Here is a 27,104-nt window from a genome sequence, read left to right as displayed (position 1 = left end):
TGGCCTTGGTTGTACTTTCTGGCCAGGGCAGCCAAGCTGGCAGGCAGGGATGACTCAGGAGCTGCACTGTGTGCAGCAGCAGCAGCTCCAGCTCTGTGTCTGCTGCAGCCCCCAGCACTTCTCCTTTCTCCAGGCTTGTGGTTAGCACAGCATCTAGCTCATCACAGCCTGACCACAGCCTGTGCAATGTGCCCTACTCCAGAGCAAAGCTTCAATGTGCTGCTCCATGTAGCTCTTCTTTACTCCTGTTTAGGATAAATGGCTCTTAAACAGTTGATATTTAAAAGGGGGGTTTATTGCCAAATCTCAAAGCTCTTTACAAGCAGAAGACAAAGTGCTGCCTTTCCACGGGCTGCAGCAGCAGCTTTTCACATGGACATCCACACTTGCTTGCTTGCAAACTCACTTCCTTCCTGTCACAGACACATAACCTGGTGGCACAGCACACAGCACAGACTCACACCCCAGTGCTCCATGGCCAGAGGGGTTTCAGGCACAGAACCCCAACCTTAGTGCAGCCAGAATTAGATGGAAGTTGAAATGGAAGATTAAAGGAAGATTTAAAAGAAAAGTGCATGGTGGCAGGGTGTACACTGAAGATGGGAGTTGCTGTGTAAGGTCAGAGGTGCCCAGCACTGCCATTTTCAGAGCAGCATGTAAAAACAGAGGGCAGTTGCAGAGAACCCACTCTCCAGCCCTAGGCAGGGCCTGCCTCATGATCAGAATATGAAGAACAAGTGGGAAAAGTGCAGAAGGAACATGATGGTTTTTTTTCCTGCAAAATCCAGGTGAATCTGGCTTACATCTGGGCTAGACATCTTAGGATGAAACTTCTAACCCTATTAGAAAAAATAGTTAAAAGCAAAGAGTCTCTAATATAGCATTTTCAGCAGTAGAGTTACTGGGTGCTACAGAGATTTCACTTAAGTTATACTTATTTACAAGACATAATACAAATCTAGTAAGTTCTGTTAGTACAGCAATTACAGTAACTAGCTGTAGCTTGTAAAGTGATTTAACTTGCCCATTTCCTAACAGATACAGGGGGTTTTATCTGTTAAGAGTCTTACTGATGAGTATTCATTAAAATGTCAGACATTTATTCATTGGAATATTTGGTATTAATATAAAAATATACAGTAAATATAAGCACATCCTGTAAGTTTGGCTGTAACAGATAGGGATATCTGGGTATTTTCATCAGCATTTTGCCAGATGAGTATCCACAGAACACACTGCCACAAGAAAACACCCATGAGAGCAAAAGCATTTGTATATAATTTAGGGGATTGAGCTTGATCCCATAACCTGTTTTCATTCTGGGTTTTCAGTTCCAGGCTTTGATTTACTCATCCTGGAGTTTAGGACTGGCTTCAGCATTGGGATATGAACCTGTACCCAGAGTTTGCCCTGGTTTGTGTATATTCCTGTTAGTGTGAACTGGTTTGTTCCCCATCGAATTTCTCTCTTGTTATAGCAATGCATCTTGCAGAGCCTGCTTGCTCTCTGAAGCTGATGCCCTTTGACTTCCAGTGCACACCAGGTTCTGACAGCTCACATTCATACCACACAGTGATTGGTAAACAAAAGTGCACATGCAGAAAAATACCTTTAGATAGCAGATAGGCACTGAATGTTGTCTGTGTTATTAGCCCTTGTCCTGACTATGTCTGGAAAGGTGAAGAAGATCCATGGTTCACATTGAATCTACAGCAGCAAATGACACAGATCCGGAGTTTGCTCCAAGCTGTGAGCCTGGAAGTGGGCTTAGGATGTAGGAAACTTTTTGTCTCAAAGCAAAGCTTTTTGGCACCTGAGCCCTGCGTGTTTGGCTGTGTAGAACTTTCCACGTGACAGAGTAACAAATGAATCCCCATGCACTATCTATGGCTGACTTGGGAGGGGGAAAGACCACTGAAACCAAAGCTAGTTTAAGAGGCAGAAGCATCAGTTCTAGTCACTGCCTGTGTGCCTGGCTCTGGGTGATAAAACCAGGATATTTGGAAGCCCAAAGGCAACATTTCTGTGCTCAGGCCTGAAGTGCCCACTGCCTACCCTAGGAAAAGGCTCAGGTGAAGCTTTACTGGGCTGCTGCTATAGGGGAGTGTTTGCAGCCCACTGCAGCCTTGTGCAACCTGGGATATTATATAAGACAGAAGAAAAAGAGATGGGTGAGCTAAGAGGGCAGTGCTGGCAAATGAGAGAAGAGCTTAGGTGATGTGTGTCATTCCTTAAAACCACACTGGGAAGATCACCTTTTTCCATGGTTCCAGAGTCTGACTCAAGCAAGGGAAAAGCCCTTTGAGCTGTCATATGATTCTCCTCAAAGCAACTATAAAGAACAGGGGGGGGACTCAGCTCAGGTACAGTGTACAGCAGTGCTGCAAAGACATGATTTTATCACAGCTGTAATCACTAAAGACCAGGGGCACTGTGGTTGCTTTCAGCAGTTGGGCAGGAAGCTGTGGGAATTCTGCAATGCCTTCCTCAGACCCTTCTGTAGCAATGCATTGCTATTTTTAAACCACTGGGACCAGCCCCAAAGTTGTGCGTGCAAAATGCCTTTCTCCCCCCATGTATTCCAATTCCGTGCCACGCCATGGCTCTCAGGCTAGCCAGGACACAGCAGGTAGAGGCATGTTAAATAGGAAGAGGGATCTCATCCAGACCCGCTGCCTGATGTGCATGCTCCTGTCAGTTAACATCCCAAGACACCACAGAAAGCAAGCCTACAGCTAAGGGAACACATATCCCTAAAGCTTCTTAATGGCAGCTCTCTTAGGAAGCTCCTGGGAATCTCCTGGACACAAGCTCTCCAAATGCCTAGCTCATTGTTCCCAATAATGATGAGGGGATTCAGAGTTATCAGATAGGAATGGTCTTCAATAATAAATGTGTGGTGCTGCTACAAGACCCTCCTTCAAAGGCCAACTGTAATCTCTTTGCCTCAAGTTCCCTATTAATGAAACAGGAACAATTAATACATGCCTGGCAATGATGCATTGGGACTTGCATTCACTCACAGTGCTTAGCTCACCTAGAGGTCTGCAGAGCCAGGCTCAGAAGAGCCTTCACACAGCTGCTCCAGATCTGAGGATGCTACTCATAGTCAGGAATTGGCCAGTGCTGTTTGCCTCTGTGTGAGGTCACTTTTTAACTGTGGATGTGGTTTTAGAAGTATCTTTGGAGAAGATTAAACCATTTATCTTTACATTCCTGGATGTCACGGGGCCAGGTGGGCTGGGAAACCTCACCAGCAAGTGAACAAACACTGACTACATCTATCCTTGAATTATTTAACTGGGAAAACCAGATGGGTGCCAGTGTAACCTGGTAAATACAGACAGACAGGGGCTTTTGCTGGAATGGCCATTCTGCTCCTTTCAAACACCTGGCTTTGATTACCAGGAATTTTTAAGGCCCGAGCCATTGAAAGGACTTTGGACAGAGTCCTTAAAGAGCATTCACATTTCTGAAACTGTTCAATGTCCTGTAACCTTCTGCTGTGCTAACACGATTAGATCCACGCTGGTATGTACAACATGAAGAAAGAGAGAAAGAGGCTGTAACTGAAAGCTCAGTCCTGTCCCATACACATGGTGTGTGCACAGCAAAACATCACCTTTTAAACACTGGCCTAGCAACGGTACAAATCGTAAATGGCAAATGTTTAGCTTTGTTTTGGAGAAAGAAATCTCTTTGACTAGTATGTCAGGGCGCACTTCTCCTATAGAGAGTCACTAGATCCTTTTGCTTTTCTTTCTGTTTCTGTGTTGCTTCTTTTTTCAGTTCTCCAAGACCTTTAATTTCTTGCAAAACTTGTGTAGCTTGCCGAAGCTGTTCTACTGCCTCGTTGAGCAATGTCTCTGCCATCACTGGGGGTCCGTTCCCCTCCTGGGCTTGTTCCAACCCTTCACGTAAAACCTTCTGCAGAAGTTTTTCTGCCTTTTCCCTTTCGTTAGCCACTTTCTCCTCCATTTTAGCTAAGCATTGATGGGAATCCTTCGGGAAAGCTGGGCCTGGATGTGCTCTCTGTGTAGTTTTGGAATCAGACAGCAAGTCTCCCAGAGAAGAACTGCGAAGTTTGACACACAAAGTGCTTTCTACAGACTCTTTCTTCTCAACAGCTGCTTTTACACTCTCCTGGTATGCTTCTGTAGCTAAGGAAGTCTCTGTCTCTTCTGCTGAAGTTTGCTGTTCCTTCTCAGCAGAGGTTCTCCCATTTCCTTCTTCAGTTTCAACTGCTGGGGATGTGAGCTCTGCTACATCACTGTCTGCAATCCCATTTACTGGGGGCTTGGAGCTGCCAGACTCCTGGTCTTCCCAGCCCCCGGATTCCAGGTCTCCATGGCTGGAGTTCATTGTGGCTAGCATTTTTTCTGACAGAACCTTAGGAGGGACAGGAGGCTTTGCAACATCTCCAGCAGCAATCTCAGCAAGGCTGTCTTCACTGCTGTCTCCTGATGATTGCAAACCTTCTGTGGTTTTAGGCTCAGAGACTGGTTGGTCCCAAGCTACTTTTAGCTTGTCTGGTATGCTCTTAGGAAGAGGAATCGGAGCTTTTGCTATGCCCCTGTTGCTGAGCTCAATGAGGTTCTCTCTGTTCTCCTCACTTGTTGCTTGGGATCCTTCCACATTCTCCTCTGGGCTTACAGAGTCCTCTTGCTTGCCATCTATATTGTCCTTTGATATTATGCTTTCCTTAAGCTTCTTATCTGGAGGCAGTGGAGGAGTCAGAGGCTTTTTATGCTCCTGGTCAGGAACATTGTTCTCTGCATCTTGGTTTTCCTTTGTGCCAGTGGGTTTTGTAGGTGGCATAGGTGGTTTTGGAGTCTCTTTCTGAGGTGGCTCATTGTCATCTTCAGTGACAGTGGAAGCAAAGTTTGGTGGTCCATTGTCTACTATATCCAGATCTAATCGCAGGATGCCATCTGACGTAGACTTGGCAGCCTAAAATACAAGAGAGAACTTTCTCAGTATCTGCCCCATCACCAATCCTGTGCTCCATCCTTTAACTTAAAAGTGCCAGAACACCACAGCCAGCAAGGCAAGCAAGGGGTTGCTGCTTCACACAGCCATCCTGTTTAATCTGTTGACACTGCAAGAAGAATCTGACTGATAACAGAAATGTTTACTACCTCCTTTGAGAAGAACGTCTCAAAGCCTGTTGCACACTATTTCTGGGTTCTTCTGTTGGTGCTGACTCCCTCTACCCCCATCATTTACAACATACCTACCCGAAGCACACCTGCTTTCTGCTTTAGGGACTGTCATATTTTAACTTGAACATATAAACCAAGCTGATCTTTAGATCATTTGGCCAGGGATACTGTTGTAATACCATTGTCTTCTGCTTGCTTCTTCCAACCTGATGTCATCCCTGTTTTAATAGGGCCAAGCCTCAGCTGGCTAAACCTCCTTCAAACCACAGGCTGTGTGCAAATCACTCTAGCAAGGGGAGGTCCTAAAAAGGATGGACTTAGTAAAGATGTTGCAGTGTGTAAGCTCCCCAAGAGGGAAAAATACGGTGACTTCCTGTGTGAGAGAGCCCAAAACCACACCGAGGCGTAGCTGCAGCCAGGGTCAGACTCCTGCAGTGCACAGAGTTTAGTTACAGTCTCTCTTTGCCTTTCCAGCCCATTAGAGGGATGGAGACAAGCTGCATCCTGGCAGCTTGGCCCTGCCCCATCCTCACCTGCCCTGCTTTGATGCTGAAAAGCATGGTTCATCCCATTTCCTTCACGATACTGCAGCCAGCAGCTGTGATACACATCTTTCTGCAGGCTCTATCCTCTCCCTTTCCCCTCATTCCTGCTTCTGAATTCGTAAAGCCAGTTTCCCATGAATTTGGCTGAAGGTGAGAGGTCTTACAGGTATTAACCTTGGAGGTATCTTGTGAAAACAGTGAGCTGAGCACTGAGAGATCTTTTTGATGCTTAGGGAAGGGCTTCCTACCTTACCCAACCCATATTAGGCAACAGAGAATCCACACTTCATCACTGCTGTGACTTTTGTCATGTTTTCTTCTGCGGTTTTCTGGAGGAGTGGATGGGAATCTATGATTCATTCCCATGCGTGTCTCCAGAAGAGACATTCTCCCTCCATTTCTATGCAAAGCGAAAAGTCTCAGGGCATCTCATTTTCTGCATGAGGGTCCTGCGTGCTGTACAGACACATAAGTCAGAGCCTTGGAAGTCTGAAGAAACTTGGTTGAGATTAATGCTCTGCTACAATATCTATCTGTCTGTAGCAACTTCGCCATAAATCACAGGAATCAAACACTAGTAAGAACTTCTCCCATGGAAAGGAACTGTAAGTTTATTTTGTGGTGGTTTTGCTTCCTTTTCTAAGTGGCAGCTCCAGAACATCAGTTACGAGTAGACAGGTGAGGCCATAAAACTGCCTGGGAGAATAATGTATTCTGTTCCACACCTAACAAAAGGGCTTGTGAGCTTGAAAGCTTGTCTGCTTTTTCCAGTTAGCTTAATAGAAAATACAGCTTCTCCCCACAGAGCGAGCAGTTCTTCTGCCTTTACACCACCGTGGCTACAAAACCATCGCTTCCTAGAAAATAAATCTAGAAGCTTCATTTCCTTCTGATTGCAGTGACTCTATAATGGCTCCCCCAAGATGGTCAAGCAGCTCGTGAGTTATGGAAAGCTAAATATATCATAACATGTTGCAGCAGCTACAATCTATGGGAACCTGAGGCTTCCTCAGAGAGGTCCTGGTGCAGGCTTTCCTCGGAGGAAGCTGTTTCTCTGTCAGCTTCTTCCAGGCTGTCTGTGCCAAAGGGGTTTTCCCTGGGGTTCTGTAGCTATATGGAAGGAGCAGCTCTTGGTGATCCCAGCTGGGGAGATGGGTCATGCCATGGGGATGCACTTACCTCCTTTAGGTGGCTTCTCGTGGGTGGCCTGCGTCCTTGGGTCATTTTCACTCTGTCCCGAGTTACATGGTCCAAGGAAAGACTCTCATCTACTTTCACCTTTAGAAGGGGGAAGAAGAGGGAAAGAAAGAAAGAAGAGGGTCATCAATTTCTCAAGATATGTCTATGAAGGTCTCGCTGTCACACATGAAGGGATGCAGCATTGGGATGACTTTCACCACTACAGTCTTTCCCTCAGACCTTACACAGCCTGCCTGCAAAGCCCTGCACATACATGATGGATATTTAAGGTGTCTGTTCTGTATAGAGCTGTGTTTATCTAACAGACACTCCAAAGCAAAGCACCCAACCTTCAGAGGTTTGCCATGGATAACCTCCCCTCTACCTTAGGGGCAGGGCAGGAAGGACACAAGGCAGCTTTGTTGTCCTCACTGCAGCCCAGGCTTGGCCCAGCTCCTGCCTGTGGCAGAGCCCAGCACTGAAATTGCTGTTGCCATCTTAGAGGTGAAAGCTCATTAATAATCGTGACCTGACTGTGAACTGCACCAGCAGTGCTTCGTTATAGACCTTCCCTTCTACAGCTCTAATGACGGCAGGATGCTGAAGAGAAGGTGTGAGCAGTGACCTGGATTAATTGCAACTCTAGCTGAATTAACAAATCTCTTTCCTGGAATCAGATGAGAAATCCACTGCCTCACACATGTGGGGAGGGAGGTCTCAGCCCCTGGCAGGTATTTCTCTGTGCTGGTTCTGTGACCACCCAGCCACCCTGTGATGGAGGAAGGCTGGAGTCTCCTCCATACAGGGGTGCAGCACCAGTGAGTGGGGATGGCGAAACATCAGTGTGTCCTTGGTTTGCTGGTCTTTGTACAATCAGAAAGATAGCCAGGGTGAAATAAGGATTTAAAAGGAAAAATGGGTCCCAATCCCTGGCTGATATGGCAGAGTGGGTTTATTGGTCTTTCAGAGGAGAACAGCTAATCCAAGCCAGCTGAGAGCTTGACCCATTAGCTTGTGCTTTAAATCTGGGGTTTGATCCTTACTGGAATGAATGAGAATTAGAGGCTGGCTCCCTCTAAGAACCCAGGTCCCCATAAGGAGGATAACCCCAGGCTGTGGCAGGGAGGTGACCTGAGATTCCACCTTGCCGTGGTGCTGAGGGAGTGTGCAGAGCTTGCTGCCCACTGGAGAGCCATGAGCTGGGCCTCTCCAGGTGCTGCATTACAGCACATCACATCTTCCATCCACTGAAACATGGGAGCAGACCTGGCTGCTGAGCTCTCTGCTGCTGGGTTTTGTCTGCTCAGGCTGCTGCTGGTCCCTTTAATTCCACATGATGTTTCCCACTTGGTCCAAGGAACCACTACATCCCACCACCAGCTGAGTGCCGTTTGCCTAGGCTAAAAAGAAGCCTCTCCTCCTACTTTTGCCCTCTGCTGAATGAAAGCAGAACCCAGGCTCTCAGAGTTCACATCTCTAGCACCGTATCTGCAGTGCTTTGCCCTTTCTCAAAGCTCTTACTCACTCTCTGGTTTCCTTTGCTAAACAGATCTTGCTAACTGCTTTCTTCTCTCATTATGCTGCCTGCTCCTTCTTGTGCCATTCCCGTGATGGTGGTTTTGTGCACTTCCTTTCAGTACTGAACCAACTGCGGAATAGATGCTGCTCCTCTGCTTTAGTTGAGGGCTGATTTACACGCTAACTGGGAGCAGGGCAAGGCTGCTCAGTGCAATTTTCATCCCTCCCTCTGTGCAGCAGGATGGGAAGAGGATTTGGGAGCACAGGTATGCTGGGGCCAGCTGAGAGGCAGGCAGGTTTGGCCAGGGCCATGGAGTAAGTTTCCAGCAGGCTTCTCTCCAGGCTGAATAGCTGGTGGACTGAGTCACTTCAGAGTTTTCCAGTATTCAAGACTGGGCTATGTCCTAATCAAATACCTCCATTTCCAGACTGCTTGGTGCTGTGGATCATGGCAGCGTGGGGAAGATGAGTCTCTCCAGGCTGCAGCCCCAGCTTTACACAGCTCAGCACTGCAGCTGCTTCCTGCACCAGCCACTTCCATTGGAAGAGAACTTCCATGCACTCGCCGATCCCAAATCCACTGAAGCCCCCAGACCATCTCCCACTGATTTTGGTGAGTTCTTGTGTCCCATTGGCCTCTTGAGAGATGTTAGCTCTTAGCAGCACAGACCATCCCTGTAGCACACCATCTACTCAGCTGCCCCTGCCTCCCTGCACCTAACCCTGGCCAGGACAGAGATAAGGGCAGCAAGATGTAGGAGGGTGCAAATGGCTCTGTACAAGTCCTGCCTTCTTGAGCTGGGAACTGAAGAGGCTAAGAGCTCCCTAGCCTGTGGGGAAGCAACCTGGCCTTCCTTGCACACCATCTTTCTCCTTTCTTTGACCATGGCTGGAAGGACAGGGAGCACGGGGCTTGGGCAAGTTCTGCTTTTGGCTAAAACAGTGGATAAGAGCTGACACAGAAATAGAGGAGTTGTTTGAAAACCATTTCTCTTACCTCATCAAATACTTTGTTTTTGCCTCTATTGATCCCTTCATTAAGAGCTTTTATCCACGATTCCTTTTCTTCCAGAGTTGGAGCTTGAAATTTGATATCATGAACCTGCAAGAGCAGAGAGACAATTGTTGTCTGTCAGGACCAGAGAGGCAGCTCTCTGTTCTCACTTCAGCTTCTCTGTAACAGCCAGCTCCAGCCTATGTTTAAACTACAGATTCCTTTGTGCTTTGGCAAGTTCTTCACTTCATAGTTCCCATGAACAGGACTTTGTTATGCTCAACAGCTTGTTGCTGTAGTTTTATTTCTGCAACTAGTAACTAAAGTAGTAAGAAAAGAGTTTCTTCCTCTGCAAAACACTCAGAATAGCTCTTAGAACAGCAAGTTGTATGGTCACACTGTGTATAGAGTTAGATAGAAAGTCCAAGGCATTTTGTGTTGGTTCAGATGCAATAAAGTACTTTATCTCCAACTCCCCCACAGGCTGCAAGCAATGGGAAGGCTGCATGCAGTGGGCTCTGCCTGCTTCCCTGTTTCTGCAGTTCTGCAGAACAGAACTGATAATGGAATCTGGGGCTCTGACCTTGGCTGCAGGAACCCCAATTCAGCTGAGCACGAACATGATGAGACATAAGGGCAATGTAAGTGAAAAAATTCACTATATCTTTTTCTCTTTGCAAAGAAATTCAGCAGTAAATGCTACAGGCATACACACTCTGGGGTTTGAACAGTTGTCCTAAGAGGAAGGGAAGAGTTGGCCATATTAGAGGGACCTGGCAAGTAGCATGGGACACAAGTGAGGAGGGAGCAATGGGTGATGGTGTGGCCTGTCCTCCAGCCAGCTCTCCCCTTCCCCCAGGGCAGTCCCATGGCTTTGCTCCGTGTTTGGGATCAATTCTTGACCACAGCAGGAACAATAGTAGGGTGTTATTTATTTCACTGCTGTGTTCTCCAAGCACCTCACTCATTATGTAGCTTTGCCCCAGCATACACTTCAGGTGAGAGAAACATCATCGTCACATTACAGGTGGCTCTACAGCCAGCTTGGATCCAAATAGCTCCATGTGGTGCCCTAATCCACGCCACGCAAGAGCATGGAAATACTCTTTGGTAAAGAACATCATCAAAGTTGCAATATCAAGCACTTACAAATGAGATAATCCCAGCACTGCTGGACAGTCCTAACTCAGCCTGCAGTGCATGTTCCTCCTAGCACTATCCTTAATGACGGGCAGCACGTCTTACTGAGCTATCCCATTGTGTGTTCTGTCTTCATGGGTCAATATGTCTTATTGATCACGCTCTGCCCTGAAAACAGAATTACTGATTCCCCTGACAGTCTTTCCTTTGCTGTTTATCACTACAGTATCTGGGGGCTTCACACATTAACTTTTCAGAGCAACTGAAATTAGCTGCCTCTTGCAGGTGGGGAAGTGAGTTACAGAGAGGGTCATTCAAAACCTATACTAGCGGGGATTCTCGTTTGGAATAGGTTTTTTGGGTGTTTAACATCCTATAGGTATTCTGCACTTTCCCTGTTGCCTTCCAAAGCAGCTGTAGTCCCAGCCTTCTTGTAAATGAGGCCCCACATCCTGAAATCACAGCAGTGTCTCTGTAAACCAGGGGCTATCTAAAATGAGGGGGACAAAGCTAATAGTGACTGACAGTCGCATGCTTTTAGCAGCTCCTTGTTTCGCTATGGCACAACAAAGCGGCAACTGTTTTGGGTCTCAGCAACTTCTGAAGGTGCCATCAGAAATTCTGCAGAACTAAAGCCTGGTCTCCTTACAGCACTCCTGTTTTTCAGCTAGAAACCCACTGCCCTTCCCTTCTGCATCTATTCCTCGCTTCATTGCCATAGTTTTACATTTGCACATCACAGCAACAAAGTGCCAGACCCTCACACCCAGCACGGCAAGCAGGGAGTTAAGAAGCAATTTGGGGAAAGATTATTTACTCAATTAGTTTGCACAGAAGGTGACGGGACCACATGTCTTCCTGAGAGCTCAGAGGAGAGGTTAGGGCCTGAACCAGAGCCCTCTGGAGAAAGGGCCCTTTGTCTGGAGTGCAGAAGGGCCACACTAACCAGGGAACCTAAGGGAAGGCAAGGCTCCAAAACAGAGCGACAGCCAGGTTTTGTTTTAGTCCAAGCAGGCCTGTTTTGATGTGTGCTTAAAAACTCTTTTTGTTTGGAAACAGTTTTGCCCCAAAGCTTTCTGATTATAAAAGCTTATTAGAAAGCCCTACTTGTGAGCAGCTGAGCTGCTGCACTGCCTGGCAAAGACCTGGCAGCCTGCACCAGCATTTAGAAATCTCTGTACATGTTGTTCGAGGGAAGGATTCCTGCCTCACTTCAAGCTTCCTCTTCCAATGCCACTTTCTGTGCTTCATTCTCCCGAATAAAGCTTCTGAGAGTGTGACTAAGTGCTGGTGTCAGCAGCCCTGCGGCCAGACAGGGCGAAGCCTCGGGGGATGGTTCATCTTTAATGAGAAGCTGAGATGTCCCTTTGGCATGCAAGCCTCTGCCCCACAGCACAACACAGACCTACTGCTGCGGCCACCAAACACAATAGATAGTGAGGCAAAGGGACTCATGGGGAGATGCTCCCAAGGCAGCAGCAGGAAGATGCAGGAAGTTTCCCAAAGGACTCGGTGAGGGAGGACAGGCAGCACCCTGTGTGAGACCCTGCTCTCTGCAGTGGGGCAATGAAGACAGTGCCACCACTGCACTCTCTGCTTGCACAAGTCCCTGGGGGTGTGACACAAAGGGGAAGCAGCCTCAAGGCTCACAGCAGCTTCCTCCCAGTATGCTGAGCTATCTGTGCTTGAAAACTTTTCTCTCCTTTTTAGAACAATACCAACAGATAGCAAGGAACAGTCAGGCTGCTGGGGCTCTGAGGCTGGTGCTCGGGATGCTGCCAGCCACAGTCTCTTTGTTACCTTGCAGACCCTTGTCTGTCTGCATTCATCTGTGACTCACATTTTCAGCCATGGCACTGGGAAGAGGAGACTAACCAGGAGCAGAGTGGAAGCTCTCTATACAGCAGACAGCTGCAGAGCAGAGGCAGGAGGAGCTGGAGGCGTTCTCAGTCCTGCCTGCCGCTGGGTACACTAATCTGAGATCCCCAGGTCCTCCACAAACAAGGAATAAATGAATTTTTGTCTGTATTTTTACTCGGGTATTCGCAGATAGCAGAGGATGCACCTGAAGGTGGATACTCCCCACAAAACAGTAAGCAGGGTCTGTTCTCCAGCAGCAATTTAAAGTAGAGAGTCAGTGACACCACTATAAGAGGGCGGAAGGCAGGGTAACACACTTCCTCGCCTTCTTGCTAAGCCAGCTGAGACTGAGTCATGCCTTAAACAACAGCTTGGTGTGCCAGGAAAAGCTGTCATGGCTAAAGCTAATGTGATAGTGACCATTGTAAGCCATGAATACAGACTACCCAATTTACTGTCAGTTAACCCAGAGCACAGCACGGCCAGTCAGCTCCTGCTGAATCACTGGCTTAATGTCATGCAACAAGAGGCTCACACACGGGTCAGTGTCTGTGACAGCAGCAAGCACAGTCTCCCCGGCTGCTCCATGCTTTCTTGAAGACATCAGTCTCCTCAAGCAGTGGTAGTCTTACGGCTATGCTGACCCTGCCTTCCAGGAAAGAGAACTGTTACTGTGGGTGTTCTGTTGTGCCATGATTTAACAGACAAGCTCTGGAGAACTGAGTAGCTGCAGTTCAAAACCTTTACCAACACTAGCTCTTCGCTGAGTAATTCTGTTAGATGGTGCTGATCTGTGGTCGTGGTGGGGGACAGAATCCTGTGCTTGCTCCTCAGCTGATTTAGTGCAAAGCCGGCTTCAATTCAGTGGGGCTGGACTGTGAACTGCTTGTGAGCTGCTGGTTTAGGTGTGGGAAGTTCCCTTCTGCTGGCTTTTGGTACAGGATGGTCACCTCCAGCAGGAGCCAGAGCAGAGCTGGGTTGGTAACACCTTAAACTACCCAAGAGTGTACCAGAGTCTGCCAGATGTGAGGTCATCTCCTGCCTTCTTCTACATGACTTCAGGTTAGATCCTGGAGGGAAAAGTGGAAGCCAAGGGACTGTCAGTTAAGGGATTCTTGTGGTTTTCTGAAGCTGACCCAAGAGCTCCATCATCCCTGCAACTAACACAGCATCTCTGCCAAACTGTCAGATCCCAGGAGCAGCCTCCTCCATGCACAGGGCAAGCATGCCTCAGTGTGATCTACTGCACCTTCCAGGCTGGACCCCTGCTGAAGGCAGCTGCAGGTACCTCCACAAGTTGACTAAGGGAAAAATAAGCACTAGAGGTTTCCACCTCTGGCTGCAGGTGTGGAGTTTGTGTCTGGTCACACTAGGGAGGGATGTGTGGGGAGCTGCAGCCCTTGCTCCTGGACTCTTTCCCTTACTACTACCCTCCTTCTTCCCACTCTTAAGACCTCCCTGTACATGAAGGCTTTCAGACCCACTGAATACCAGGCTTGTGCTAATCTCTTTAGTCTCTAGGCAGTTTACACCAAGCACGATTTCCACTGCTTTCTGCATCATAGGTATGTTTTCAAGTCTTCAGGCCAAGGCTGCTGCTCTTTGTTACCGGTTCAGCTCTCTGCATCCAACAGCTTTCATTTAATTGCTGTGGGCAGAATGAAGCATTTGAGATTTCTAAGCAGAACGAGTCTTTTGCACACTGCCAGCTTCCTTTGCTAGAGAATCAAAGCTCAGGGGGTAGTGCTTTCTTTCAGTTCCATACCAGTGCAGGCGTGTGACATGCTTATGTTGTCACAGCTTCACAAAAGTGTCATCCTTGTGAACAGGGCAAGCAGAATCTGGGGTACATCCGTCAAAGACTAGTGTTTAGCAAGGCAACTTATTTATTTGGGTGTTGGGGAGGGACTCTTCATTAAGGACTGTAGTGATAGGACAAGGGGTAACGGGTTAAAACTTCAACAGGGGAAGTTTAGCTTGGATACAAGGAGGAAATTCTTTCCTGTTAGGGTGGTGAGGCACTGGAATGGGTTGCCCAGGGAGGTTGTGAATGCTCCATCCCTGGCAGTGTTCAAGACCAGGTTGGACGAGGCCTTGGGTGATATGATTTAGTGTGAGGTGTCCCTGCCCATGGCAGGGGGGTTGGAACTGGATGATCTTAAGGTCCTTTCCAACCCTAACGATTCTATGATTCTATGAACTTTAGCTGCTGAGTAGTTTTAACTGAGCAATTCATCTCTGCTCTTCAAGAATATCCCATCCAATATTTAAACTGGGATTTCCTTACAGCTGAACTGGGCTCCCTGTACCCAAGAGGGAAACTTCTGTTTGCACAGTGAAATGGAAATGACCTTTCCTAGCTTGTTTGTAAGTCTCACAAATTCATTGGATTTCTGCATTTCTAAGCATTCTGCTCAGGAGAGGGGGCAAAAAAAGCCCTAGCAAGGTCTGTCAGGGGGGCTTGGCCAGCCAGCTCACAGGGTGATTTTCAACTGAGGATGGCAGCAAGCCTCCCAGATGGAGAATGTTTAGCTGATATATATCGCCACAGCTGCAATTTCAAAACAGAAGAAGGACAGTTGTGTACATTGGCCTCCTAATTGAAGCCTGTTCTAACATCTGCCAAAGTATGTTGTGTGTCAACACCCTCACCAGCTTCCCAGCCAAAAGGAGGGTGGGAGGGGAGCTACAAACAGGGAACTTTTCATTTATAAAAGCCCTTCCTTTCACCAAAAGAGCCTTATAAAAAGTAGCCTCTATCTAGATCTCCATTTAATCAGTGGCATGCAGAACAGAGGAACTGTACACTTGCCAGCATGGCAAAAGGATGAAGTTACCCTTTCAAGGCACAGTTTGGGCTTATGTTTCTCCTAGCAAGAAATGAAAGGTTTAGGAACAGGTCTCATACGCTCTGCTGATTCATGTAGCAGTGCAGACATACACAGCTATTACACTCTTCTAAGTAACATACTTGCAGATAACTATAATTCCTACTGTGCCACCCATCTCTGAGCACTGAGCTTTTATTCCTGTCCCCAGGAACAGGGGTGCACTAGGAGTTACGATGCCACCCCCTAGCAAACACACCAAGCCTGCCGGGGTTAGCCACTTCTGATGGAAAATGACATGATTTCTGATTAATGAAGTTACAAAACAAACACTAAACCTCAACTCAGACTGGGGAGACTCTGCCCCAGGACTGGGTGCTGAGCAGGAGCTCACTAGTTCAGGGTGCGCTTTTCCATCACTGTGGTGCATGGTGCTTAATATTGGTTTTCTCCTTCATTGCAAAACAATCATTCACCTTTTCTCTCCACCCCACCCTGGTCCCCGTAGTGCTTTGAGGCAGGGCAGTCTTGTTTTATTGTTCTGAGTGAAGTTTAGCACAATGAAGCTCTGAACTCAGCTGAGGTCTTACTATGGGAATAAACACTAAGTGACTGGAGTGAAAGAATAAGCAGCAATGACAACAAGGACTAAACAATCTCCATTTATTTAAACAAACTGGAGATGGGGGAATGCAGGCATGGTGATATTTTTGCCTGTTCACTTTCTTATGGAAAGGAGTATATTTTGTCCCTCTCAACCTCTCAGATTTACACAGGAAGATTTGGGAAGATCTCTTAGGCCAATAAAATAACATTGCAATTAGAAATAAGTCAAAGTGTGATGCCTCAAAGCAACAACAGAAGCATTCTAGCCCATAAAGGTGCTGAAATGGATAGCGTGTAAATAGGAGCTAAGGAGAACATCCAAAGATGTGTAGTGATGATGAACCTGCATAGGAAGTAAGGCAAGCGTGGCCTTGCATGCAGTCAGGGCTCAGATGGATGTATAGCTTCTTTGCAACACCAGCCTGGTTGTAAGGTTCTGGATCTACCCAGAGGCTGTGCAGGATGATAAAAGATGTAGAGTTTCATGAATTCTACAAAATAAATCTTTTCTCCTAGGAACTGTTTGGCTGCAAGTAGCTTTGCACTGAAGTTTCTCAGATCAATGGTTCCAACTCCAGGAGCAGTCTCCTTACATGGATCAAGATCATTGATTTCACTGGAACTTGGGCAAAGCTGCAGCATCTACAGCTGGGACAGGGATAGTTCCTTGCCCAGAACACATGGGGAAACATATGGTCCTTCTGCAATGCTCAGGGAGTATTGGAGGAGTAAAATGATAGGGCAGGAGAAACATCAAGAGGAAAGAAAAGCCTACAAGACAGTAGCGTTCCTCCTTACACGCTGTACACCATTCACAGTCATTTCTCCCAGCTGCCAAAGAGCCAAATCTCAGTCTTTCATCTGCTCTGAGTGCAGCTGCCTGGGAACTCAGTTGGAGTGAGCAGACTGGAGGTGATGAGAAAGGCAGTCCTACCTTCTTACCCGGGGAGCGGATCAAAATGAAGCGGTTCTTCCTTTTGAGTAGCGCTCGCACCTCCTGGCACTTGTCATAACTCTCCAGTTCCACTGTTTCTATGCACTTCTGCTCATCCTGCAGAGAGGGAATGAAACATTATGAATAGAAGCCATTGAAATCAATCATATACCATCAAACTCTGCATGTCTTCCTTTTGCATCTGTTTAAAAGCTCTTCTGCCTTAAAAATAACCTGCGTGCAGACAGCAAGCCCCCATAAATCAGGCTGGCATCTCACTAAGGAAACACCCTAGTCTGTAAACTACAGGACAATTTGCAGCTAGAGGTCCACAGTGGCCAAGCAAATAACATGTTGTGGACAGTAACACCACCTCCTGCCATCTCTGTTGGGATCTGCAGCCAAAAGTGAAACTCCTTTCTTCCTACAACGAACACAGGAGATGTTATTCTGGTTTTTCACAGGGAAGATGACACAAGCATCATCATGGTCCAGGCAGCCCCCTAGGATGCCAGAGGCATAGTGGAGATAAGAGGGGAGCCCTGCTACCACAGAGCTAGAGCAGGCTGGTCCTCACATACCAAAAAGGTCAGCAGAAGCCACGTGCAACTGGGACACCCTCCTCTTGCAGCCACGCTTTGAGCTGTCAAAGTGCTTAGGACTGGAAATACAGTCCCATACAGCCAGCAAAACTGCGAGGGCCAGTGTCTCAGTGGGGTATATTTATCTCTGGTGTATCTCCACTGATGACTGCCGGCCACGTCTTGGCTCGCTTCTCCCAGTAACATAACTAAAATTCCACACATGGTGCGTGGCTCAGTTCAGCTGCACAGAACCATCCGTAATAGGAATCGCAGCGTAACACTGCGCACACAATGTTCTTCATGTCTCAGTAGCCCAGAAGAGACCAAAGCTCCCTTTTGCTAACCATTAGACGAATAAGCAGTGAGAATCACAGAGCAGTTCTTGCTCCGGTCAGCACACCTCATGAACCACCATTACCACCCTGAATTAAAACCATTGGCCGTGACCATCCCCAGCCCAGGCTCTGCTCCCAAGGCAGCTCCTCATACCCGTCTGAGTTTGTATTTAGCAATTCCTGTAGCAGAGAAGGGGGTGTGGGATGAGGAAACGCATCGCAGCCAGGAAGCTGCTGCGTGGCTGGAGGCAGGGAATGGAGAGTTCAGAGGGAAGTGGGCTGCAGGGAATTTCCTCCCTTTACCGCCTGACATTTAAGTCGCTGTGCAGAGCTCAGGCTGTGTTTAGTTTGTTTTAACCCTCCTTCTATCTGGGGATGGGGGCCCGGCGGAGCTGATGTCGGAATGCGGAGCGAGTTCAGAGCCACTGAGGGATGTCTGGATCTAATTTAGGTTTATTGTTTTAATGACATTACTGTTTATTTCATTTAACACTGAGTAGGTGAACGTGACCAGAGAACCGGGAGAGCACATACGAGGAGGAGCAGCTTAATCCTGCCCAAACCTAAAACCCAGCAGATAAAATCCTGCTGACGATACGGAGTCCTTTGAAGGCACAAGGCTCCTGCTGCAATCCTGCTGTCGCAGTGTCACTGCAAAAGGACCGGGATGGAAATAACCCCTCAGCGGCCAACAAATGACAGAGAAGGGTGAGGTCAGGAATACATGCCTCGGGGATGGGTGATCTCATCCTGGCCTTTGGTGCACGACCGCCCACATTACAGCACTGCTGCACGGCCGGTGCGGTTACCAGCCCCGACGTGAAAGTTTGCTGAGCTCCTTCATCTCAGAGACCTGAACTTCTCAAGTTATCCTCTTTAGGGAGGGCGGGGAAGAAAGCAGGCAGGGAAAGAAGAAAACTCCATGTCTGAGGCAAAGCAAAAGCATCTGAGTTCAGGGAGCACCAGAATGGGGCTTTTGTCTCTGTTTTACCCTTGGCAAGCAGCCATCCCCTCTATGTGACCCTACCTGGGTCACAAAGAGATCCTTTATGTTTGTCCTGCACCACTAAGATAAAGACTGAAAGACCCAACCCTGCTGCAGATCTCCAGGTGCCCTTCAACCTCCTGGGACCAGGAGGATACTCAGCATCACACAGAGACAAGGCTGCTTCCAGGGTCCTGTTCCAACACAGGCGTGTTAGACACATGTTCTGGACCAGCTCCTGCTCCATTTGGTCTCTAGTGTCCCAGAGAAGTTAAAGCAATCCTTTTATGCTATCCTGAGCCACAAATGTTGTGTTCTTACTCAGTGGTCGCACCTCCCTGCAGCATACAGCTCACAGTTGTCCCTCACCTGATCAAGGCAGGGAATTCCCTTCAGGCTACCTTTCTCTTTACAGACTTTAGGGCTTGTTTTTTAAACTGCTTCTGTGCTTGCTGTAAGGGACAATCAATAAGACACTTAAAATCCTGCTACAGAAACCCCTACATTCATGATTTAATGCAGAAACCCAATTCCGTTAGCTATTCACAGAGCAGATGCTGCGACTTAACATGTATCTGTCTGTAGGCTTGGCCCTTAAGAAGAAAAATACCAAACACCTAAAAACATTAGAGCATCAACCAAAGAACCACACTAGGCAAACAGCTGCCTTAATGAGAAGCTGATAAAAAGGGGGGTAAAGACTCACTGAAACTTGTATTTCTATGAAGTATAATTTCCAGCAAAGGCCTCTTCAGTGACCCACATTCATAGGCTGTGACCCTCCGTTCAGTGCGCAGTGTCTAGACTGCCTGAAATAATAATTCACTTCTCTACCCAAGGAGCTCAAAGTGTTTTAACAGATCCCTTTTGGGTATGTATTGCTTTTACCAGGGGCAAAATACAGATGTTAACGGCATGACTGTTAAATGCAGAGTGGATCCTCTGGTCTCTAGAAGACTCTTTGTCTAGTAGGGTTTTAACCTGTCAAATGATGCACTTCAAAAAATCCCCAAAACAACAAAAAGCCCAACTCTAAAACCTAAATATAAACCACTGTTTAAGGGGGGAAACCCCCAAACCCAAGAGTGATGCTCTCTGATCTATGGAGTGATGATACTGATCTGTGTAGTCTCTCTCCACAGGATTGCCTGTTCTTCCCCTGCTTGCTGGAGCTTTGCAGGGCTTGATTTTGATTCTGGCAAGAATATGCAGAAACAAGAAGAGAAAAAATAAACCCTTTAGAAAATAACCTGCTTGGCTCTGCGTGGGCCTGCTGCACGCATCCTGCCTTCCCAGGGACTCCTGAGCAGCTTCTGAAGATCCGAGCATGCCAGAGCTGTAAGTGTTCGCGCTGACGGCTCTTTTCCTGCCGCTGGGGTATGTAATATCATACAAACCTCTTGCTTAACTGAGCCTTCACTCATGTGAGGGTGCAGAAGTAGGGTGCTGCAGATGGAGGCACAGCAGATAAGAAATGTATCTCCCTTCATTTCACATCCGCTGAAAGAAACCTGAAGCCAGGTGGGGTGACTTTCACCCCCCATCTGCTCCAGGTAATACAATAGCCATTTGCAATTCTCCTTCATAAACCAAACCCAAAGCCTGACTAACAAATGTAATAGGGAAAACACTCTCCCAGGACAGGTCAGGAGCACATTCCAGGAGATTGCTGTTGATGAGGATACAGTACTTGTGTTCTGCTCAGACTGTACTTTCTGGTAACACAGCACATTACTGCCTGCATCTTGTGTTGGCCATCCCCACTGCTCTTGTTTTGCACACACAAACCTCAGTTAGAAGTTCAGCCAGCCTCATGCAATTGCATAGAGAAACGTGCCTGCACTAGAAACAACTGTTGAAGGCAACGTTAGCACCTCTTCATGAGGGGCCTCAACACATGAAGGGCTCCAAGATGAGGGACCCATAAAAGCACAATGCGTCCAAGTCATTATCTCAGTTCCTGGAAATCTGATGGGCTCAGACCAGCTGAAATACTCAGCCTCTGAACCCGCCCTCCCACATGGAAGCTGACCTCCCTCCAGTTTAACCCACCTAGGTCTAACTCTAGGACACACATGGGAAGATGCTTGTATTCCTGTTGCCTGAAGCTTTATCTCCTTTCTTTTTCTAGGGCTCCAATTCAGCAAGCACTGAGCAATGCCAGTTTAAAACATTTCAGCCTGAGGGTGGTCTGGGATGCTGTGTCTGTCTTCAGGGTCACACAAAGCCAGCTTTCAGGTTCCACAAAGGTATGTGGAAAAGGTCCACCAGGAAAAATGGCAGCTTGAGCTCCAGAAATAAAACCCACACTGCACCACAGACTCTCCTTTGACACTGGCCCTTCTCATCTCAAAACCTTAGTTCCCCAGTTGTCAGATGGAGACAGCAACACTGCCCTAACTCATGTTAAAGGAAGATAAATACAGTCATAAAGGTGAACTGCCTCAATTCTGTAGCGATGGGACCCCTCCTGAGAGCAGAAAATTGCTATTTCCTTTAGTTCCCCTGTAGTAAGTCTGCACAATCACATGCTATCCTATTGTGCTACCAGATAATTTTGTAGCAATTTCCTCTCTTAGCCATTTGACTTCACTGCAAGCCAGTTTAATAGCCTATAGATATTAACATGATCCCTTATTTACAATAATGGGACCTTGTAGCTACTGTAGCTTACAGATGCAATTTATTACAGGATGTTACCACAATCCGCAGGCTACCAGAAAATGTTCTGTCTGGTTGTTACAAATGCCATTTTCCTTGTTTAGATAATAAAATAACCCTTTAAATGATTGAGATTTTTCCTTCTTCTGAACATCTGTGAAAATTAATCTTACTTTAAAAGCCTCCTTTTCCCTTGTGGTAACGAAAGCCTCCATATATCTTGTTTTTAAAGGCATGCCCTTTAAAAAACCCTACGTCATGATGATAGAATTTGAATCTCTGAGTTCCTGAAGCTTCAGCTGGAGTCAACAGGTATCTGGGACACTGGGAAGCAGTCTGCAGAGCATCAGTGGTTTGCAGGACCAGGCTGCAGCTCTCTGTGTAAGAGAAACCCTTTCCCTGCTTCCAAGCTGCTCATCACCTGACAGTGACTTCTCATTCCATTGTTCTTGCACTCTTCCTGCCATTTCACAACTAAGAACAAACGCCTCCAGAAAGCACTGGGATTTGGGAAGAGCAGGAGGGTTCAGTGTAAGGGAGGAGGCAACACCCTTTAACCCAAACTGTGTTTAACAAATCTTTATTAGGCAATAGTGTGTTTTTTAGAAAAGAGAACCAAAGTCACTGTCAGTCCTGGTCCTGAAACCATCACAGCAATGCAGCTGCTGAAGCATTTCCCCATTCTTCTTCCCTTGACAAACTGCACACGAAGCTTCACATTACTCTGGTCTTCTATCATCTTGACACCCACGAGTGACCCAGATCCCCTTGTGTCAGACACCACACAGACACGCGGTCCTTGTGCCGACCACGCAGTGACAAATCCTCCTCCATCCTGATGCACACACAAACTGCCAGCCACCATATAGCAGCAGGGCTTAGTCTAACCCACCCCTAATCTCAGATGGTTGTAGCTTGTGCTCTGCACTCTAATTTCTAACTCTGGGGCAAACTCTGCTCTTGCAGAAGCCCCTTCTAACCCAGGAGCCAAGGGAAGAGCTCCCTTTGCAGCCCAGCAGGACCAGCCCTGCATTTTTCATTCTTCTAGCATGAAGATGCAGGACATATTTGGCTTGGCTCTTATTTCTCATTTGATTGGAAACAGCTCTAAATGAGGCCATGAACTTAAGGCATGCAATTTATCTAGGGAAGTCCAGGACAAGACTCCCAGGGGTCCTTCGCTCAGTACTGGCTCAAGTAAAAGGAAAAGATGAGCCAAATCCAGACCATTTCTCTGCTTAAGAAGGACAGCAAGCACTCACAATCTCACCCTGCATCCATCAGAGACTCTGATGAGCCTGGCTAGCAACAATTTGAGCTGCTTGAGGGGTGCCAAACAGCTGCAGAGTTGCCTGCCATTCCCTCAAGCAGCAGGTGGGAAGTCAGCCTGCTACAGTCCACTTTTATCCTTTAAACTCCAAAACCACACAGCGCATATCCTGCTTCCGCCCCAAGCTTCACTCCCTTTGCCTTCTCACAGGATGTCCTGCCCCCATTATTCTTCTTTGGCAATGGAACTGTCAAAATATTTACTGGCTAAAGTATTTATACTATATAATATAACCTAAAATGCAGCTGCTGTCTCTTCTTTACAGCATTTACCCTTCCTGGAGATAACTGGAGAAGCCCTTTTGAAAGGAATGAGCTGGAGAGTAGAGTGAATAACACAGGAACATGTCTCACCAGGGGCCTGGTCCTGCCCCTGCTCAAGACCTTCAGCTGTGACCGTACCTCGTCCTCATAGACCACGAGCTGTGTTTTCCGTAGCTGGATGTAACGATCCTTCCATAATCCCAGGAGCCCCCCGCTGCTTTTCTTAATCCAGCCGTATTTCTCTGCGGTCGGAGCAGGCTTTGGTTTCTCTGAGACTTCCTCCTTTGTGTCCTGCAAGGACAGAGAGAAGGAATTACAGCAAAAGCACTTTCCATCCATTTAATCAGGGTCCTCAGAAAGCCTGCCCACAGAAGACCCCAGCGCTCACCAAATGTGGTCTCTCCCCACCACATCACTAGGGAAAACACTGGCATCTTCCAGAGGAAAACTCAACAAGATCCCATAGGATCAGGGAGTGAGGATGGACTCTGGCTACCCTGGGGGACACTGCTGAGATGGCAGCAAGACCACCTTGCTCCTCTGCTTCCCCAGTGGCTCTGCTCCACTCTCTGTGCAGGTGCTCCCTGCTCAACCAAGTGCACCTTGAAAACTAGCACCTTCCTCTCCGCTTTGCTCCTCCAACTCTCTGATGAATCCCAGTGGGATGGATCCTGCTGGCATCAGTAGCAACACTCATATTTTAGCCCACAGCCACTTCTGTAAATGTCTCCTCTAGTCTCTGTGTTTGGACAATGCCTCCAAACCAAATCCCATGGGCAAATCCATGGCATAGGATGGTTTGGGTTGGAAGGGACCTTAAATATCATGAGAGCCAAGACTTCATCAGAGCCACGCTAAAACATTCCCAGAACGCTCCTGTGTGGTTTGCAGGCAGAGGAAAGGACCAGCAGAGAAGGGAACACCAAGAGAGGGGTGGTTTTAACTGCCCTGCCTTTAGGTCCTTGCTGTTTGTCCCAGCCTGCTCTCGCCTGTCTGCAGCAGCATGGGGAGCCCCAGCATCCTGTGCTGGGAGGCTGCTGCCTTTCCAGGCCTGGTAAAAAACAGAAGATGGATAACTTCCCTGCTTTGAAAAACATCAGAAATATCCAATATCAATATTCACGTCAAACAGAGACAGGAAACCTAAGCTGGGAGCAGGGGCTGATTAGCTGACTGCCTTCACCAGCAGACTTGGCTAAAGCTGAGTTTTCCTCCTCCCCAGTGCACTGGAAGAGCCTCTGCAAAGGCAAGATCCCCGTTTCCCCTCCCTTGGAGCACCCTGCTGCTCCCAACACCCCACAGACCCTCAATAAGCCTCTTTCCCTCGAGCAAGGCGAGGAGAATCCCTCACTGAGACAAATCCCCTTACACAAACACCTCGCCAACCTGGATACTTGTAAGGAGAGGCCAACCCCAAACCCTCCATCCTCCTCTCAGGAAACCCACTGACTCTTCAGACTTGGTTTCCTCCATGTCCCCGTCTATAACAGCAGCAAATCCTGCTGCAGAAAGCCAGCACACCAACCATCCCCAAACAGCCCTCACTGGCTGCTGAATGAAACCTTTTCTTACAGCGAAAAAACCCCAAACAAAACAAACTGGACTGGCTGGAGCTCAGACATCATGTTTCATAACATGAGGAAATCCCACATGCATGGAAAGGAGTCAGAGCTGGATGCTCCCATGGCCAGGACAGAGTGAATGTACCAGATGAGCTCCAAAAACTGGGAGGAGAGCCTTGCTAACAAATCTCTTCCCATGCACTAGATTCCCAATGAACACACCCTTGGACAGCAGCTTTGCTGGCTCCAAAGAGGGAGCTCACGCCCGTAAAAGGAGGAAAAACACATTAAAGACCCCATGTATCCATGTTTATTCTGATCCCTGCTAAGAGGCTTGGCTTTGCAGGTAGGCTCAGGAGCAGACTGGGAGCAAGACACTGAAATCATGTATCACCTAAAAGAAAACCAGGCGGAAACCTGCAACATCCTTGGTGCCATTTCTAGCAGTTATTTGTGTTAGAAACAGCCACAATACAGGATGACAGAGCACCAAGGAGTTTTCCGGGAAGTGAGGGGGCCTGTGTGGGGGTTTCTTTAAACTTGACTTTTTAGGTTGCCAGGAAGTTGTATTCCGTTGTGATCTGCGACTTCAGCAACTGCTGCACAAATATAGACCTGCTGGTTTCCTGAGCGAGCACCCTTTTGATGTCATTTTTAGATGGTTGAGCATGGACTTTAACCTCCCTCGGAGCAGTTCTGCATGGATGTAGCTGTACTAAGAGTTTATTCAAGTGACTCCAGACCAAGAGCTGCCAAAATGTTCTTACTCCTTGAAGGTTCTTCTTTTTTTGCTTGGCAGATGAATTCTCGCTGTTCTTTTTCCCCACCTGGCAGAAAGGCTTTCTGAAATCACATGGCAAATACATCTATCCCTGGCCTCTCCAGGTGCTCTGCAGAGTGAAAACTACTCTGTCTCCTCTGGGTTTAAACTAAAAGTACCCGCTGTGAAGACACAGCACTTAACAGCTACCTCTGCAAAACCAGCGTGTCCCAGTAACAGGTTTTGTTGGAGCCGCACTTCCACACAAGGCAGAGCAGCAAAGCTAGGGCAGAGCTTGTCTGGCAGCCTCTGAGGCTGCCTGCTCCCCATGGGCTCTCCGGCCTTCCGAGGACATCACCTCTCCTCTGTGACACTGCAGGGTGGCTCTGCAGCTCACCCTGTCCACAGGCCACCCGAGAGCCCCGGCTGGAGCATCCACATGGGGGATCCGTGACTCTGAGCCTCCGCCTGCCCCAGCTGAGCAGCCCAGGAGAGGGAAAGTGAGATGAGATGGAGAGTGCTGGGCTCAGCAGATGACAGGAGCCACAAGGAGAGGGCTCTGTCCCCCACGCTGCACAGGAGTCACCTGAGCTGGAGCTGCCTCGTGCCTGCTCCAGTCCTCACTACAAGATAGATGTGACAGAGCCATCTGTGTAAAAGCCCAGATGATGCAAGCTGTTTGTTCTCATGAAAGCAAGAAGAGTCTTGGAGATGGTGCCTGACAACTTTGCAGACTATTTTTATGCCACCACTGCCTGGAATTGGCACAGGAAGGTTGGCCAGGGAATTGCAGCAAGAGCAGGGAATTGTGCCCACCATTCTCAAATGGTGCAGCCCAAACCAGAGCATGGCACAAAGAGATGAGTTGCTGTGGTTATACCTCCTCAAGCATAGCTGAGTTATTCAGCTATTCAGCTACTCAGCTATTCCTTCCACAAGAAACACCAAGATACCCTTCCCAGGATGCTCTCGGGCTGGATTCATTCCTGATGCTGGTGTAAATCCATGAGAAGAAACCCCTTACATCAGCTAAGTGAGCCAGTGTAAATGAAGGAAGAACTGAGTTATCCCAACACTGGCTCATGCCAAAGGAATCACTCCCCAAACCAATCTGCAGGAGCCACTTTTGCAGTTTATACCACGATGGCATTTGAAGTGAGACATGAGTTTCAGACTGATGATGAAGAGATGACAAATCAGGGGGACAGGATGGCTTTTTATGTGCGTTAGGCAGTTTTTTCTCCTCTCCCCCTGTACTTTAAGGGCCCACAAGCCCACATACTTTCCATGTTTTCCAACACAAAATCAACCCAACAGTTGGATCACGGTAATGCTTTTACATGTAGGGCACAGAAGCATCTCACCCAGTTACTTCGCTTAAAGTGAGCAACTCCTGTGTCACACACTCCTCTCTAGCAAGGCACTGATAGACACCTCCCAGGAGGACACAACCTCCCTCTCCAGACCTCCACTGTTTTCCTCCCTTTCCACATCCCCTCCAAGCCCGGCTCTTGGCCCTTCCACTTCTCCCTGACCCGCAAGAGCAAAACCATCTTACTAGAAATAAACTGCTCAGCTCCATGTGAAGCTTGGGGAATGGCATCAGACACACACACACACACCACCCAGCATGCAAGCACTGGAAGACTCATTTATCATTACTGAAGAGCGGATGGTGAGATGGTTGCTGGATATTGGGGTGGGTGAGAAGCCCCTCTGGCCACTGGCTGCCAGCTGGAAGCAGTTTCTCTGCTGTGGATTAATTTCATGGATGCTGGTGGGTAACAGCTCTAGGTTGCTACCAGCTTGGGCTGCTTTGCCGTCTCCCTGTTGGTTTAGGAAAGCTCTCATTCTTGCC

The 27,104-nt window shown here is 47.8% G+C and overlaps 1 protein-coding gene and 2 long non-coding RNA genes across 3 annotated transcripts in view; 2 read left to right on the top strand and 1 right to left on the bottom strand.

Moving 5' to 3' along the window:
* Positions 1–277: 277 nt before the first annotated feature.
* Positions 278–27,104, bottom strand: part of PLEKHO2 (pleckstrin homology domain containing O2) — a 28,009-nt gene continuing 1,182 nt past the window's right edge. Inside the window, exons 2-6 of the mRNA XM_062642568.1 lie at positions 23,063–23,215; positions 16,767–16,883; positions 9,402–9,506; positions 6,887–6,985; positions 278–4,950 (exon numbers count right to left, since the gene is read on the bottom strand). Of these exons, the coding sequence (XP_062498552.1) occupies positions 3,712–4,950; positions 6,887–6,985; positions 9,402–9,506; positions 16,767–16,883; positions 23,063–23,215 (1,713 nt within the window). The 3' untranslated portion in view covers positions 278–3,711. The remainder of the gene's footprint in view (positions 4,951–6,886; positions 6,986–9,401; positions 9,507–16,766; positions 16,884–23,062; positions 23,216–27,104) is intronic.
* On the top strand, positions 6,977–16,522 carry LOC134176010 (uncharacterized). The gene is made up of 3 exons (XR_009969222.1): positions 6,977–9,017; positions 9,882–10,039; positions 16,349–16,522. It is a non-coding gene; the product is annotated as an uncharacterized LOC134176010 (long non-coding RNA).
* LOC134176011 (uncharacterized) lies at positions 16,879–23,068 on the top strand. Its single transcript, XR_009969223.1, has 3 exons — positions 16,879–20,919; positions 21,564–21,712; positions 22,927–23,068. It is a non-coding gene; the product is annotated as an uncharacterized LOC134176011 (long non-coding RNA).

Source organism: Pezoporus occidentalis, unplaced genomic scaffold, assembly GCF_034315485.1.
Source record: "Pezoporus occidentalis ecotype Australia unplaced genomic scaffold, CSIRO_AGI_Poc_V1 ctg72, whole genome shotgun sequence".
Taxonomy (NCBI): domain Eukaryota; kingdom Metazoa; phylum Chordata; class Aves; order Psittaciformes; family Psittacidae; genus Pezoporus; species Pezoporus occidentalis.
This window is presented reverse-complemented; position numbering and strand designations above follow the sequence as displayed.